General features: G+C 40.1%; 1 protein-coding gene and 1 pseudogene across 1 annotated transcript in view; both read left to right on the top strand.

Moving 5' to 3' along the window:
• Positions 1-17,925, top strand: part of CPE (carboxypeptidase E) — a 108,811-nt gene that overhangs the window by 69,086 nt on the left and 21,800 nt on the right. The window contains exons 2-3 of the mRNA XM_030847008.2: positions 9,967-10,163; positions 11,819-11,986. Of these exons, the coding sequence (XP_030702868.1) occupies positions 9,967-10,163; positions 11,819-11,986 (365 nt within the window). The remainder of the gene's footprint in view (positions 1-9,966; positions 10,164-11,818; positions 11,987-17,925) is intronic.
• On the top strand, positions 7,799-8,738 carry LOC115847313 (ubiquitin-conjugating enzyme E2 K pseudogene; annotated as a pseudogene).

Genomic DNA, 17,925 nt, shown 5'->3' on the forward strand with positions numbered 1-17,925 from the left:
AACTATCAAAATTGTCAACTATCATGTATTGAGGGCTATGATTTGTACAGGACAAGTTTAGAAGCTTGAGTACCAATAGTTTGTCAAAGGTCCTGTTTCAGTGGAATCATAGGATGTTTTAAGAGACCATCCAGTCCAACCTCTATACCGTATCTCTGAGATAGCTTTGTGCCTTCCAGGGGAATTAATGACTTCATTGCAACCATTCTGTCTTCCGATTGCTCTAGCTGAAAGAAGGTTTGTTCTTCAGCTGTATAAAATGCTCTCTCTCTGAACCTTCTAGTTTCGATTCTAGTTTTGTCCTTGGACTTTTGCAGAGTCAAATCCTTCCCCACATAACAACCTTAGGAAACTTAAACTTCAACCTTCAGAAACTTGACGCTGCATCTAAATTTCTCAAGCTACAAAAAGAGTTCCTCATAAGCATTGTTTTCCAGAATAAACATACCAGTCACAACCAAATACGTTAGTGAGAGAGTTGGCAAAGACCTGAATCATAATCACTTGTCTGAAACTGGGTCCTTTCCTGTTTCCTCTCTTCTAGTGCCAGTTCATTTAATTCTGTTCCTGGCCTCTTAGATAAATTTAACTTTACATTTTATTTTATTTGATAAGAATACTGGTGAAAGACAGCAGAATCTTTTAAGAGAGTTATCTAAAATAACTAGAAATTAATATTTCTGAAGGATGCTTTAAGGTCCAAAAGCCACCTTTAGTAAATGAGTGTACAAAGGCATCCTGCCAAGCATTTGGGGAGATCCATAACTGTTGCAGTGCTTTAAAGCAATTCTGTGATTAGTATTACAGAAAGATAATCTATCATGAAACTACATCATTAAAATAATCTCTGCCATATCTCATTTCTGTATTAAAAGTTCTCTGTGTTCACTTCAAGATGCTCTTAAAGATTTTTCTGAATCTAAAGGCTTTTGTAGGCAGTCTCTCCTCAGTAATTATAAAGTGTTTCATGTTACTAATTTTAATTTAAAAAATTTTTTAAAAGTTATTTTATTTATTATTTTTGGCTGCATTGGGTCTTCGTTGCTGTGCGCGGGCTTTCTCTAGTTGTGGCGAGCGGGGGCTACTCTTTGTTGTGGTGCGCGGGCTTCTCACTGCAGTGGCTTGTCTTGTTGTGGAGCATGGGCTCTAGGCGCGTGGGCTGCAGTAGTTGTGGCACATGGGCTCAGCAGTTGTGGCTCGTGGGCTCAGTAGTTGTGGTGCATGAGCTTAGCTGCTCTGCGGCATGTGGGATCTTCCCCGACCAGGGCTCAAACTCATGTCCCCTGAATTTGCCACAACTGTGCCACAAGGGAACCCCCATGTTACTAATTTTAAATAACTGATTTCTGTGAGTGGGCACAGAAATTATATTGCCTTTTCCACTGTAAAGATAGCCTTATAGGTCAAGACTGTAGGAAGAACTTTGAATATGTGAAACTGCTGATAAATATTTTAGAAAAACTATTGACTAGGTTAAATTTTTTTCATTGATTTATTATGGGCAGATTTAGAGCAAAGGGTGATATAATCCAGTGCATTAGTCCCTTCTGGGATAATTAACTCAACCAAAAAAATTCCCCACTTCTCTCTATCTTCCCTTCCTCCTAGAATGAATGGATGATGGTGCAGTGCTTAGGAAAACAGCTCTATATCAATACAAGAAAAAACCCAAACAAACCTCTTTTAATTCTTCCTGTATAAAATTAAACATAAAGAAAGACAGTAGAGTAGAGACTAATCTGATTATATTTCTTATCATGTGTTTGAAAAGTCTTCAAATATCCTAGACTTCAGATTCCCCTTCTGGAGAACTTATGAGGAAACTGGGAGCCATACATCCCAAATAATTGCTGTCCAGTGGTGTGCTAGAGTAGGCTTGTACTGGCTTAGGAGACCTATTTTTACTATTCAGTAAATTTGTGAGCTAATTGACCTCATATAGATAGCTTCAAATTGGCCATGGTAGGAGTATTTACACCATGGAAATTGGCATATGCTACAGATCAGAGCTGGTTGTTAAACATTTACCAGCTTCTCACTGTATCTGACATACTCATGTGAAAACAAACATTTTAATTAAAAAAAATTGAATGTATTCATTAATATTAGAACTCTTACATTGTTTTATGGACTTGTATGGCTAGAAATATCTTCTGGTCTTTTGTTTACCCTCTTCAAGTAGAATATTACTAGAAACATTCTGGATGTTATATGTAAGAAAACTTTAAAATTATGTGTAATGGCTAATACATAATATTTTCAAAAACAATTCTGTAATGCACCTCTACAGAATAATTCTGTAATGTATTCTATATTGACTGCCCATTAAAAATCAGGTTTCCCTTTCAAGATGTCATTTAATTTAATTATTTAAAAATATTACTCTGAAGGAGGGAGTGAGGGGAGATAATATCTTCTAATTCTGTAATTTCTTCTGCAGCTGTTTTTTATACTTTTGCCTTTCCTTGGTTTCTCTTTCTCCCTTCCTTCTTTATTTGTTCCTCATCTCTTCTGTAGAAGAGGAATCATTTTTTATGAGTGTACCCATCCTCTTCCATTGTTTCTTTGGACCCTGAAGATCTGCATTTCTTTTAGGAATTTGCTCAGCATTTTAGGTTGCTAAGATGTGCTAAAACAGGAACCAATTTATGACGTATTTGTCCACGAGTTCTAGGAAACTTGCAGGGTTCATTCTGCAAGAATGATTTACAGGCTATAATATGTTAGAATGTCAAACAAGTGGAAACCATTACCAGCACTAATGTCTTAACCCCAGTTTCACAACTGAGGGAGGAACGTCATCGATTAAAAGGTCCATCTGTTCCAAAGGTGTGTTTGACTTGCTTGCCCAGTGTTTTGTGAATCAAGTCAGTTCAGTGATTGTGCTGCTTGCGTAACTGCTTATCAGTTTCTCAAAATCATTGGTTATGAGAGCATTTTACCATGATATCTTTGAGAAATGGGGTTTTGTTTTTAGATGCTATAGTTGTTCAGCAATGTGTTTAGTATATTACATGTGCCGGGAACATATATTTTGAAATTGTCCCTAGCTCTAAGAATTATGTAATCAGTGAGTTAAGTATATACACTTCGAATGAGTTAGTGAACTTATATTTTGGCAATAATTTGATGTTGGAGGATTCATCTCAGTGTGAGTTTCATCTCTATTTACAGGATGAAAGATGAAGGGTTCTGTTACTATGATCAAGTTCTTTCTTAAAATACCCTTAATCTACTTATATTTTCTAAATAATGATGCTATACCTCTTAGATAGAACTTCACAATTTACCACCCACTTTCACATTTATCTCATTATTAGATATTTTCCCTCTGCAGTTTTCTTCCCATATAAGGTCATTGAATAATTGAGATGTGAAAGGGACCTTAAATTTATCTGATCAATTACTCTACCCAATAGTCAGCCTGTCTGTTAGCTATTTCGAGAAGGAGAAAATATTAGAGAGACTAATTGGGTCAAATAAGGAGGTGAAAGTAAATTTTGCTTTTTGTGGGAAAGGCAGACAGTATTATTTTTTTACTTTTGCCCCTTTATTTGATCATTTTTTTCAGGATCAGCCTATTGAGTATGGATTCTGCTTCAGAGTCTCTGGTCACTTTGAGACCGTTAATTCTCCCATTTGGGGGCTTTGCCAGTCTGCTGTCAGCTGCAGACTTGCCTCAAATGCTGAGCCTAAGGGTGTGGGGTTCTGGGGTGTAAAATACTTATGTTTTATTTTTAAAGCAATAGAAATTAATTCCTCCCTCCCTCCCTCCCTCCCTCCCTCCCTCCCTTCTTTCCTTCCTTCCTTCCTTCCTCCCTCCCTCCCTCCCTCCCTCCCTTCTTCCCCTCCCCATCTCCCTCCTTACTGATTTAGTTATTTCAAATTACATCAATACACAACGGGCAAGTTAAGAGTTACAACAAGTATGGAATTTAAAATTATTTGCTTGCTCCAGGTGGGGATTTATTATTTCTGACTTCAATAAAAGTTTGGATCTTATGTTTAAAAAGTCTTATAAGTTATTCTTATCTTGTTATGATGAAGAAAATACAGATCCACTCAGGTACATTGATTGTTCTATGGCACAGATGAGGAAGATAGAAACGCAGCCCAGCCAGGCTGAATGTGGTTGGTGAGTTGATTGTCTTTTAATGCTAGCTTGACTGATGACTGTGTGCCATGTGAAGTGACTGGAAAACTGATAGTTACACAAAACTGTGGAAAAATTGGTGCAACAGGGAAACTGTACTTCCTGAGCCAATGTGATGCAGGCTGTGCAAGTGTGATTCCTCAGGAACAGGGTAACTACTTCGTAAAAAGATAGTGAGGAAAGTAAGATGAAGGTAAAAACAACTGTCCCCCAGTGTACTAGGAAGAGTGCCTGCTGCCTTTTCCTCCCGTTGCCAGGAGAGAGATGAGCCAGTGCCTGGGTACATGTGCGTCACCAGTTATAAACACAAGGAATGACATCTTGGTTAAACCTGGCATCTGGTCCACGCAGACACTATAAACAGGAATGCATATGTCATCCTGTTGTAAACTCCATCTTTATAGCCACAGAAAAGAAAATTAAGTGCTGAGGAAAAGCTGTCACCCCTTTGTTAAACAAATTGAAAGTAAATTGACAGCGAGAGGCTTATTCCAAAATCTTCCATTTTATCTCTATTTCTGGATTAAACATTATGAAGGCAAAGTCTTTTCAGAACCCTTTGTTTAGACCTTACAACAAAAATAGCCTTAGGGAAGTGTATGCCTGGAGAGCTTTATGGTTCTCTGTGACCATGGAGATTAATCTTTTTGGGAAATCAGCTATCCACAACACTGCTGCCTTCCTCCCCAAAGAATTTCCATTCCTGTCTGAGAATGCAGGATGGGGCAACAAGCACTGAGGACTCGGGGCGCAGCCTCCCTGACACTGCCTCAGGCCCCCTTCAGTTATTCAGTTATTCCCTTCACTGTTCCAGAAAGGAACATCTCAAGGGGAAGCTCTACTCTCAGCTATGCTGCTGGGAGCATGGGATTTAGGAAAAGACCATTCCTCTATTCATTTAGTCATGAATTTATTTAACTGATGTATCTGTGCTCTCACTGCATAGATGCCAGGCACAGGTGATACACACATGAGCTGACATAGACACCATCCCACTACATACAGTGTGGGATGGGGATTAAGCACATAATCACACTGATTAATGTACATTTTCCAACTGAGGTATTAAAAATAACAGAGGAACTGGACTTGGATGAAAGATACTCTAAGGAAACCATAGTTATCCGTGATCAGAGGGATGAGAGGGCAAAATATATGTGAGGAGTAGACAGCATCACAGAAGAGCCCTGTGCTGAAGGAGGTGTGGCTGGAAGACTGGAGAGGAGATGGTGCCTCAGGAGATGAGAGGTCCTCAGGCCAGGCCCCTTGGGGGTTAGAGATCCTATTGTTCTTGTGAAAGTAAGGTTCTTGTCTCCTCACAGAAAGAATTCAGAAAGGAGACAGGGAGGTTAAGAAAGTAAAGTGAGAATTTATATAAGCAAGAATACGCTCTCAGAGGGAGAGTGGGCAGACAGGTAAGGAGCTGCCCTGGGTTTCTTTGGCAAGCCAGTTATGAGGGCCATACAAATGAAGGGGTGGAATTTCACTGGAGAAGGAGAGGTTTGGGGGTCATCTTCCCTGATTTTCATCCCAGCTCCACCTTCCCAAGGGGAGGAGGGATTTCTGTCCTTATTTAGCTTTGATTGGAAGTGTCATAGCTTTGGTGCGTGATGGGAATTTCTTATCTGCAAGGCTAATTTTATTGTAATGAGAGCATAATGAGCAACAGGTTACATTCAGACACTGGAGATTCCTGCCTTTTCCCACCTTTCTTTGTCTGTTTCCAGGACACTTATAACCCCAGAATGTGTGGTTTCCTTTCAGTCTGGAAGTTCCTGCTTTTCTTTATCTGCCCGTGAACCCGCACTGTTTACAAGAGGCGTGGTTTCCTGCCACCTGGCCCCTGCCCCGCTTTCTCTGCTCACACCTAGTTACCTGCCTGCTCTAACACTATGGAGAACTTTGGTGTTTATGGTGAAGGCCAGTGGGAAGTTAACTGATGGATTTTCAGGTAGAGGGAACTATCTTTTGAAAAGATAGCTCTGGCTTTGGGAGGATAAAGGGCCAGAGAGAGGCCAGAGAGGTGGTGGTAACATTTCATTTTGGAGCCTTGAAGCTGGTTGGTTGTGGATCCAAAGTTCCTGCATGGTTGCCTCCCTCATAAACACTGTTCGCATGTCAGCGCCCTCCTCCAGACCCCGTGTTCCCTGAGTTCAGGAATGCTGCTTTACTTGCTTTCGGGGTCCCTGTAGTGTCTGACACTGGGCTTTGCATACATTCAACAAAGGCTGTATTTAAACTGTGGCTCTTCCCCAACTCACAAGACGTGTCAGTCACCTTAAAAGATCACAGCCCTTCTGTATTCTGGTGACAGTATTATCTAGCGATCTAATTTGTTCCTTAAGACAGAGGAAGTGTATAAAAATACACTTTCCTTTTCTTTTGCTAACTCATATATGCCTTGTACTTTATTTCCACACATTAATATCTTCTATAAAATGACCTTTAGAGTCTATCTTTATGTCAACCTAAAGCATTGCTAGTGTCATTACTACCTCCTTACAAATATAATAGACATATTGGGGAGATTGGTTCCTGAGACTTCCTACAGAGCAGGAAGCAAAACCACATTGGAAATTTTCTGACTCTGGAAACATAAATAAATAAAGCAGTGATATGGAGTGGTTCGGCCTGTGGCAGACTGGAAAAAGCACGCTCTATCCCAAGCATTCAAATTCAAACACAAGATAGTCTCTGATAGCCAAACAAAACACTGGGATGCTAAGTTTAGCTGCGTGACTATGAGTTTGCTATTCCTCCTTCAAGTGATTAAAGAATTTTAGTTTTTCAATCCAGAGGAATAATAGGAAATTTCAATGTGCTCACGTATTCATTATGAGTTGTGGGCCAAGCTCTTTTGAGTGACGAAAGCTCCAAAGTTGTGTTGGGGTAAAGCAGCAGGACCAGAAAGCCTCCAACACTGCAATCTTCTCTAATAACTTTGGGAGGCAGGCTTCTGAGACCCCACTGGCTTCCTGGTCTCTTGCTTTCTTCCATAGTGGACTGGTGCAGTGTCCCCTGTGCCTCAATCCCACTAACACACACACTGAAGGGGTGAGTTTGACAGAAAGGAGGAAGATTATTATGACTTGAAATCAGAAGCAAAGAAAACATCTCTTCCCACATGCATACCTTTGGCGCGTGTCTCTGGAGGTGGTTTAAGTGAGGCTTTCTTTCCCTCTAAGTGAAAAATGAGGGACATATAAATACAGCCCTGACCCTGCTCCCACCTGATCCTTAGATTAAGATTAGCTTCAGCTCAGGCTGAGAGGTCACACAGGACATGGTTTCTGCAGCTGGCGGTCACTCAAATCACACACCCAGAAATCTCATGCAAAGAATATTTAGGTAACATATTTCTAAGAGAAGGATAATTCCAACTTCTTTTTTTTAACCAGGGGTGGGCAGTCCTAGTGATTTTGTAAATGGGAGGATCTTGTTCACTGCAGAAATTGGGTCTTTTGGATGGATGAAGCAGAAAGGAGCAGAACAATAGGATTAATTAAGATTATTTTGGATTTTGGGGGCCGGGTGCGGAGGTGATTGCACACTCAGGAGAGCGCGGCGGCAGGGGTGGTATTGGCAGCGTTCGTGCGCTCGGGTGTGAATCGCCGAGGGAGGAGGCGGTGGAGGAAGAGATGGCGGCGGTCGTAGTGGTGGCGGAGGAGGTGGGCACGAATCAGCTGCGGGCGGAGACATGGCCAACATCGCGGTGCAGCGAATCAAGCCGGAGTTCAAGGAGGTGCTGAAGAGCGAGGAGACGAGCAAAAATCAAACTAAAGTAGATCTTGTAGATGAGAATTTTACAGAATTAAGAGGAGAAATAGCAGGACCTCCAGACACACCATATGAAGGAGGAAGATATCAACTAGAGATTAAAATACCAGAAACATATCTATTTAATCCCCCTAAGGTCCGGTTTATCACTAAAATATGGCATCCTAATATTAGTTCCATCACAGGGGCTATTTGTTTGGATATCCTGAAAGATCAATGGGCAGCAGCAATGACTCTCCGCACGGTATTATTGTCATTAGAAGCACTACTGGCAGCTGCAGAACCAGAAGATCTGCAAGATGCAGTAGTAGCAAATCAGTACAAACAAAATCCCGAAATGTTCAAACAGACAGCTTGACTTGGGGCACATGTGTATGCTGGAGCACCCGTGTCTAGTCCAGAGTACACCAAAAAAATAGAAAACCTATGTGCTATGGGCTTTGATAGGAATGCAGTAATAGTGGCCTTGTCTTCAAAATCTTGGGATGTAGAGACTGCAACAGAATTGCTTCTGAGTAACTGAGACATAGAGCTGCTGATATAGTCAAGCTTGACCCTTCTTGAGGAGCGTCAACATCTGCTATTTTTAGGATTCTGCATAGATTTCTTTTAAACTGGCATTCTTGCCTAATGATGTTATCTAGGCACCATTGGAGACAAAATAATCTCTGCTCTGTAAATAAAGCTAATTAAACATCTCTGTAAATTAAAAAAAAGATTATTTTGCTGCCATGCTCTGCAATTTTATTACTCCTCCTAAAATGCAATGGGATAGGCAGCATGATTTATGTTTGAATTCTGGGGCCTTCAGCAAAATTTATCCTCTTTGGCTGCATTTCTACAATAATGATAATAAAACTATCTGTCTCCTGTATTTTAGTGGGCTGTTATAAAGAGAAAACTAGATTATGTATGGTAAAGCACCTTACAATGACAAGACAATGTGATGTAATAATAATAATATTAAAAAAAATAGCAAACACATAGCACTGTTTTTTGCCAGGCACTGTTCTAAGCACTGACACTCATTATTTAACTTTATAATAAACTTATGAGGTAGAATCTAGGATCTCATTTATAAATGGGGAAACAGAGCCACAGAAAACTGAAGTAACTACTTGAGGCCAGCCAGTAAGAATTGGTGCCAGGATTTGAAACTACCCAGTCTGGCTCTAGAAGTTAATGCTTTTAGTCACTATGGTTTAAAAAAGAATGAAAAAAAAGTAGATTTTTAACTAAATGAGAAGACCAGCGTTTGAATCCTGGGTTCATTGGCTGTGTAACTGAAGTCAGGCCTCTCAAGCAGTCTGAAATTTAGTTTGCTCACCTTAAAATACAGATGGGTAATAATACCTATTTTTAGCTGTTTGGTGGGGACTAAATAAGAAAACATGAAAGTTCACTGTTTAATGGTAGGATGCACACGATGTACTATTATTAGTTATGGGGGGGGTGTATATTTGTCTGCTCGGGCTGCCATAACAAAATACCACAACAGACACTTATTTTCTCACAGTTCTGGAAGATGGAAGTCCAAGGTCAAGGCACCTGCAGTGTTAGTTTCTGATGAGGCCTCTCTTCCTGACTTGCAGGCAGCTGCCTGCCTGAGGCGTCCTCATATGGCCTTTTATTCATGCATGTGGAGAGAGAGACAGAATCCTTGGTGTCTCTTCCTCTTCTTATAAGGACAACAATCCTTTTGGATTATGACCTCATTTAACCTTAATTACCTCCTTAAAGGTCTTATCTCCAAATACAGTCACATTGGTACTTAGGGCTTCAACCTATGATTTTGGGGGGCATAATTCACTGCATAACAAGTGGGAAGCTGGGGAGAGAGAACTAGAAGGACAGAGGGGCATTTGGAGTATTTTATTTTTAGCGCAGATTTCTTAGGCATCAGCTGTGGAGGGCAAAGAAGTTATCAGCTGTGTGTAATAAATTGGTAACTATACAATACTTTTTACACTATGTCATTTGCCTTCTCTTTGGTGCGATAGAAAAAGTCTCCATACTATCTATTTTTGCGCTTTTAGGTGAGCCTGAATTTAAATACATTGGGAATATGCATGGCAATGAGGCTGTTGGACGGGAACTGCTGGTTTTCCTGGCCCAATACCTGTGCAATGAATACCAAAAGGGGAATGAGACAATCGTCCAGCTGATCCACAACACCCGGATCCACATCATGCCCTCCCTCAACCCTGATGGCTTTGAGAAGGCAGCATCTCAGGTGGGTGTGGGCCAGCTCACAACAGGGCATGCTTGCTTTTTTTTAATGGTTTGTACATATATGCTCACATATAAGGAATATATGCTCACATGAAGCTTACAGATAGTGCAGGGGCGGGTATAAGTGATACGGTGTTTAATTTGCTGGTAAGGAAAAAGTGCAGAAGGTAAGGGATGGTGGGCGAGGGTTTCTTCAGCAGAGATCGTGAATGAGAGATTTTGTTAGTCAATATTAAATTAATGTTTTGTTTTAGTTGTTAAATGAATCATATTTATTCATTCATGTGTGTGACTAGGTAAACTTCTTCCTAAAAATCTAGAAGTTTGAAAACTATCTACTGCCATGTATTGAAGAGTGAGGCCATTGCTGTCTCTGAATGAGGCGATATCATAGCGCCCTCTACTGAAATCAAGGAATGAGGATTTTTGGCCAATGTTTCACTGATGTATAATCCTTATCTATATGTGATGTGTAAAGTAAAAACAAACAAACAAATCAAAACAAAACCCTCCTATCTACAAATCAAAATTAATTTAATACATTTTAACTGTTAGAGAAGCTGGGAAGTAATTATGTTTTCACAGTTAAGTGTGCTCCCTTTTTGTTTAGACAGGGATGGAGGACATTTTATTTTCTACAGTTTGAAATAATTTTTCTTATTTTACGGGAACATATTAAAGCATATATTTAGTATGTTAATCTATAGTTAAGAAGTTGTTTTGTACCTTAAAAATAAAAGATCAAGTGACCAGACAGTGAATTTGTGTAAGTATAATATTGATATAATTTCTAAAGTTATGAGAGAAAAATTCTAGTAACATAGAGAATTAAATTATTGACTATTTTAAGGTGATATTCAGAACTGTAAGACAGGATAGACAAAAAACTGTCATTGCTATGTTCTGTCTTACAGGTTTTGATTCCTCACAGTCTAAGGTATCTGAGTTTACATGACTTTAAGAATATGGGCATTATCTCTATATTAGAGATCTAGTAAAATTTAACAGTAAAACAAGAAAATCTACATTATGGAATATAACTGAATATTCTGGAAATTTATTAAATTTCCAGATTATATCATTAGTGAAATGAAAGGTTTCAAATTGAACAAAAAATTTTCAACTTACAAAGTTGAAACAAAAGTTCTAGAGCTCATATATTTTCATGAAGACGGTAAGAGAGAGGTATATTATTAATATGTAAACAATTCATGTTAAACTCATTTTAAGCATCTAACCTTCTCTAGTAATTTATTCTTTTGAATATTTAGAAGTAGTTGCTGTGGTTTTCAGAGGCAGTGAGTATTTTACTTAAACCAAGTACAGAGTGGCATGCTGTGAGATGGCATGCCATCTACTACTAACACACATGGACTTTTTTTGCAGTTTGATGTTGAATATCTTTTAAATAAAATTATTATTGACATGTAAAATATCGTTCATTGAGAATATTTTCAAAATATCCATAATATATACTTTAAACCTGATACTTTCATGTGTATATCAGTAAGATAGTGAAAATGCCATTGTAGGAGGATATTGTTGAAATGAATAATCTTAATAAATTATTTTAAAAACCATTAATGAAGACCTTAAATAGATGGTAACAATAATAATAAATAACTGATGATTTTCCTCTGATTTTTTTTTTTTCAGCCTGGTGAGCTGAAGGACTGGTTCGTGGGTCGAAGCAATGCCCAGGGAATAGATCTGAACCGGAACTTTCCTGACCTGGACAGAATAGTTTATGTTAATGAGAAAGAAGGTGGTCCAAATAATCATCTGTTGAAAAATCTGAAGAAAATTGTGGATCAAAACACAAAGGTAAAGAACATGTATGGTTTTCCTGGGTTCTGTCCTCCAGCCTAAGGAAAGATGTCTATTATCTTCATCACAATGAAGGACACAGGAGTGTTGTGAAAGCTTGTATGGGATAGTTCACTATGGCTGTGAAAGTCAAGGCTGGGATGCCTGGGGCCTGGAAACTAGTCCTGCCCCTAGAAGTGGTCAGGGGTTTAGGGAGTGGGAGGCAGGGACAGGGGTAGGAGGGAGAACCCAGTTGTCTAGAAAGTCTTTTTGGCCTCTTTAGAGGCCCTTTATCAGCACATCTGATTAGCAACTCCTACAGCATTCCACCTTGTTGAACTTTTTCTTATTTTCCAGAACTTTCTCCTCTTCTGCCTTGCACAACTGCACTTCCTCCTACCTCTTCTAGTACCTTTCAAACCACTCCTCAGTTTCTTTCCCTGCTCCTTCTGCCTTGGCCTAAATGCTGGCCTTCAGGGTCCCATCTGCTACCCTCCTGTCTCTCCTTGGGTTTCCATCCTTTCCTGGACCTTCAGTGTTGTCCATTATACAAATTCTCCCAGATCTCTTTTGCCTGCTCACTGAGTCCCTTTATCTGGTGACACCTGGGGCCTCAAGCTCAGCATGACCAGAAATAAATCATTCCCTAAGAAAACACTATTCTCTCCTTTACTTGATCGTCAAAGCCTTGATTTTTCCGTCTCTGTCACCACTCACCACACATGTAACCAGACCTTGGCGATTTGGCCTCCTGACACCTTTCAGCCTCTCCTTCCTCTGCCAACTCAGGCCCTGTGGTTTGCTCTGACGAGGAAGGGAGCCCCCATTCCTGTTTGGGGTTCAGCCTCTCCCAGCTCCATTCAGTCTTCTCAGATTCCTCCAGAGTGATCTTCATACACAAATTATTGCTCTATTGCTGAAAAACCCTAACCTTGCCGGGTCTCCACCGCCCAGAGGATAAAGGAAAAGACTCAAAATGTCAGAATAGTGTGATGGTTTAGTGTGGAGACTCTGGAGGCAGCCACTTTGCTTCAAATTCTGGTTCTGTCCTTGCTGTGTGAGTTTTGCAAAGTTCTGTAACCACTGTGTGCTTCCTCCCCTTCATCCGAAGTGTGGACCTGACAATAGCATCCAGCCCATAGTGAGGTTATGAGGATTGGATGAGCCAGTACATGTGAAGTGCTGGAGGCCAGGACCTGGAATTGTTACTGCTGTGTCAGCGTCATTGCTCAGTGCTCTGTTACGGACCACAAGGTCAGATGGATGCACACACCCACTAAACACTGGGTTTGAACACTATTTTCAGTTCCACAGAGGGGAGGCGAGCCCATCACAGAGGAACGGCAAGGACTGCTGGGGGCAGCCCCCACTGCGTCTTGTGTCTTTCCAGGCAATTCAACTCTGGCTTATCAGCTTCTTCTAGTATTTTTCCTAAGTGAGAGCTTGGAAAAGACGGTGTCTCCATTTTATTACAGTTCCAGGGCCATTCAAATTTCCCTTGGCTGCTGGCAGCTGCCAGCTCAGCCACTCTTTAATCTGGCTTTGATATGCCATGTACTCCATAAGCATACTGTCTTCTACTAACTTTATGTTCACAGTGCTCTTCCCTTTCCTTCCATGTTACCTCCTCTGTGAAGCCTTCCTCTCCTCCTCCAGACAGATCCTGTTGAGCCTGCCTTTATGTTCTTTATATATATTTCCAGTCTGGTGCTTATAGTTGTATAGAACTTTATAGATGTTATATTATTATTTGTTTACACAGCTGTTTTTCTTTGTGATTCTAGATTTCAGTACCTTGATTACAGGAATTAGAATTCCTATTTGAGTCTGACTCATAGTAGGCTTGAAGCCTATTATGAATGAGTGCAGTCCAGCCTGGCAAGCAGATTGCAATGCCAGCTGCTGGAGTTCCAGACACGCACTCAGCACGTGGCTGGGACACTGTGTAGAGGATCCAGGAGAGAGGGAGTCTCAGCTTATTGGTCTAAAATTCTTCAAATTCTCCTGCCTGTATTTAAAGTTCATCCCAGAAACCTGGACTGAGCCTAAGTGGGGACTGGCCTGTGAAAAGGGCTGCCAGGGGCTGAGGATTTTGGCAGAACTTGATAAGTGACTCTCTTAAACACTCCTGTTTCTTATTTTTTTTTAAATTAATTAATTAATTTATTTATTTTTGGCTGTGTTGGGTCTTCGTTTCTGTGCGAGGGCTTTCTCTAGTTGCAGTGAGCGGGGGCCACTCTTCATCGCAGTGCGCGGGCCTCTCACTGTCATGGCCTCTCTTGTTGCAGAGCACAGGCTCCAGACGCGCAGGCTCAGTAGTTGTGGCTCACGGGCCTAGTTGCTCCACGGCACGTGGGATCTTCCCAGACCAGGGCTCGAATCTGTGTCCCCTGCGTTGGCAGGCAGATTCTCAACCACTGTGCCACCAGGGAAGCCCCAACACTCCTGTTTCTGAGTCACAGATTTGCAGTTTCTCAGCCCCTAAACCATCTTTCCCTGGAGAAGGGAGAGCTGGAAAAGCAAAGGGCAGGGGTAATTAGAGGGGAAAAGAGGGTAGTCTTGTGTGATGACCTGTGAGGCCTAAGACTGAAATGAAAAACTGTTCTGGAAGCCCAGTGTGGGTATCAGCCCAAACTTTCCCCCTTGCCCATGCTGTCTGTTAAAACTAAGAAGTGAGAGAAAGAATTCCTGTCACCTATCATAGAAGAATTGTGAAATAAACTCACGTTGACAGGATATGAGATTAGCAGCCTTCATGTAAGTCCCTTCATTTTCAGCCAGCACTGCCTTCCTCTTCCTCAATGGGACTTGTATAATATTTATATTAGATGTTTTCATATTTCTAGTTTAAGCAATACTTTTTAAAAATGATGTTTGTTCAAGGCACTTTAAAAAAATTAGAGCTTTTATTTTAAATAGTCTCAATGTCAATACTTTTTCTGGGTAAAGGTAAAATTAAAAAAATGCATAAAAATTAAATTTTAGTCTCTTTTCTGGAACAGAAGTAAGATTTGTTTACATTTTACTAAATCTTCAGTAAACCTGTTTAAATCACGGGATGATATTGCCCATGTCTGGCTCATCTCCTTTTTCCATCTTTGTCAATTAGACACAGATAGTGTTTGGACCCAGCCCAGTACAAGATACATAGTAGATATTTCATTAATGTTATTACACATCACCCCTTTCTCACTTCGCCTTCTTGGCCTTGTAGTGGTGTGTGTGTTTGTAGGTATGTGTGTGTGTGTGTGTGTGTGTGTGTGTGTGTGTGTATGTATTTACTGAGATATAATTTATAGCATTATTTAATTTGAGGTGTACAACATAATGATTTGATATTTTATATATTCTGAAATGATCACCATAATAAGTCTAGTTAACATCCATCACCATACACAGTTACACATTTTTTTTCTTGCGGGGAGAACTTGTAAGATCTTCTCTCTTAGCAACTTTCAAATATACAGTACGGTATTAACTATCTACTCTATGCTGTACATGGCATGCCTAGGACTTATTTATTGTTTAACTGGAAGTCTGTACTTTTGACTCCCTTCACGTATTTCATCCACCCCCAGCCTCCTGCCTCTGGCACCCACCAATCTGTTCCCTGTTTCCTTAGAGTGGTTTTAAAATCTCTATGGTTGTAGGAATCAGGGGTTAAATATACAGATTCCTTGTTTACAACAGCCAAGATATGGAAGCAACCTAAGTGTCCATCAACGGAGGAATGAATAAAGAAGATGTGGTACATATATACAATGGAATATTACTCAGCCATAAAAGAGAATGAAATTTTGCCATTTGCAACAACATGGATAGACTTGGAGGGCATTAGGCTAAGTGAAATAAGTCAGACAAGAGAAAGATAAATACTATATGATATCACTTATAGGTGAAATCTAAAAAAAGAACAGGCTAGTGAATATAACAAAAAAGAAGCAGACTCACAGATATAGAGAACAAACTGGTGGTTACAGGGAAGGGGGAGGGGCAAGATAAGGGTCGTGGATTAAGAGGTAAACTACTATGTATAAATAAGTAAACTACAAGGATATATTGTACAGCACAGGCAATATAGCCAATATTTTATAATAGCTACAAATGGAGTATAACCTTTAAAAATTGTGAATCACTATGTTGTACACTGAAACTTATATAATATTGCACATCAACTATACGTCAATTTTAAAAACTGTAGATTCCTGTGATTGCTGAATCAAGAAGCCTGGGGTGTATCTGCTATGGGAATGAGTGATAGAGAGGAACTTACATTTTACCAAGTCCTCCAGAGGCTCTCCTTGCTCTTCCGAACCTCTCTGAATACAAGGTCTCTCCTGCTCCCCGGAGTTCTTCCTGCTAAGTCATTTCTCATCTGCTCTCAAGCTCTTCAGCCTGGTCACTTCCACTATTATCTGGGCTCGGTACATGAGCCTTGGCTTGGACTGCATGGAAACAGAGTGATTAAATCAAATAATTATATTAAATACTTGTCTTTAATGGCTAAAGTGGTGAAGAAAATGGAATAAATATAGCTTTGATATATTTTAAGAGCCAAAGCCATCTACTTATAGAGCATAACATTTGAGTTTATTTACAGTCTTTATGTAGTTTTTTTTTTTTGCTGTACGCGGGCTTCTCACTGTTGTGGCTTCTCCCGTTGCGGAGCACAGGCTCCGGACGTGCAGGCTCAGCGGCCATGGTTCACGGGCCCAGCCGCTCCACGGCATGTGGGATCTTCTTGGACCGGGGCACGAACCCGTGTCCCCTGCATCGGCAGGCAGACTCTCAACCACTGCGCCACCAGGGAAGCCCATATTTACAGTCTTTAAATGGAAGTTTTAAAGATAGGTCATAATTGGCTCTGGATTCTGTTAAGGGCTCCATCTAAGAGGTGCTCCAAAGCCTTCTCTATGGATTAGTTAAATATGTGATTACAATACCCAGGAGATTTCAGCATTTAGTCAGCCTAAAAGACTCTATTAATAGTCAAAGAGAAATGAGTTCAACTTATCAAATTGTGGAGTTTGCTTGCTTGCTTTTGAACATCTAGTAACATGAATATTAGCAATAGTGTATGTAATAGGAATTAACAGTAGGCTAAACCTAATAGCCACATACGACTTTGTGTATTCGGGACTGTATCTTTTTTTTTCTTTTTCTCTTTTAAAAAAACAGCTTTGTTGAGATATGATTTACATACCATAGAACTCACCCATGTGAAGTGTACAATTCAGTGGTTTTTAGTACATTCACAGGTAATGAGCAACCAATACCACACAGTTTCGGAATATTTTTATCATCTCAGAAAGAAACCCCATACCCTTTAGCTATCACCCCACTATCCCTCCAGCCCCACTCCAGCCTTAAACCACTAATCTGCTTTCTGTTTCTGTGGACTTCCTTGTTCTGGCCACTTCATATGAGTGGAATCATATAATATGTGGTCTTTCGTGCCTGGCTTGTTTCACTGAGCATGTTTTCAAGGATCATTTATGTTGTGGCGTGTGATATTTCAGGACTGTATCTTTAAATTTGCGTCAAAAAACATTTTCTTTAAAAACTTTTTTATTAAAAAATTAATATTTTATTATAAACAAAAAGATAAAGCAAATATAAATAAGCAGAAAAATAACCCATTACCCAGCATTCTTAAATGACCACCATTCACATTTTGGTATGTGTCCTTCAAAATTATTTCTTACACATGAATCAACATATAAATATATGGAAACATGCCATTTTGAACCTTTTCAGGTGAATAATAAATACAAGGGTACAGTCTGCCGCAGAATGGTGTTGCCTCCTGAGCTCACATTCAAACCTATCCTTCGCTCCAGGGAGTATTTGCTTGCTTCTCTGTCCAAATCTACCTTATTTTTCCCCCGAGACATTGTGAAGTTCTACCTCCTTCCTGAAATCCTTAGTGATTTTCCAAACCACAGAGATTTCTGTCT

Source organism: Globicephala melas, chromosome 5, assembly GCF_963455315.2.
Source record: "Globicephala melas chromosome 5, mGloMel1.2, whole genome shotgun sequence".
NCBI lineage: Eukaryota > Metazoa > Chordata > Mammalia > Artiodactyla > Delphinidae > Globicephala > Globicephala melas.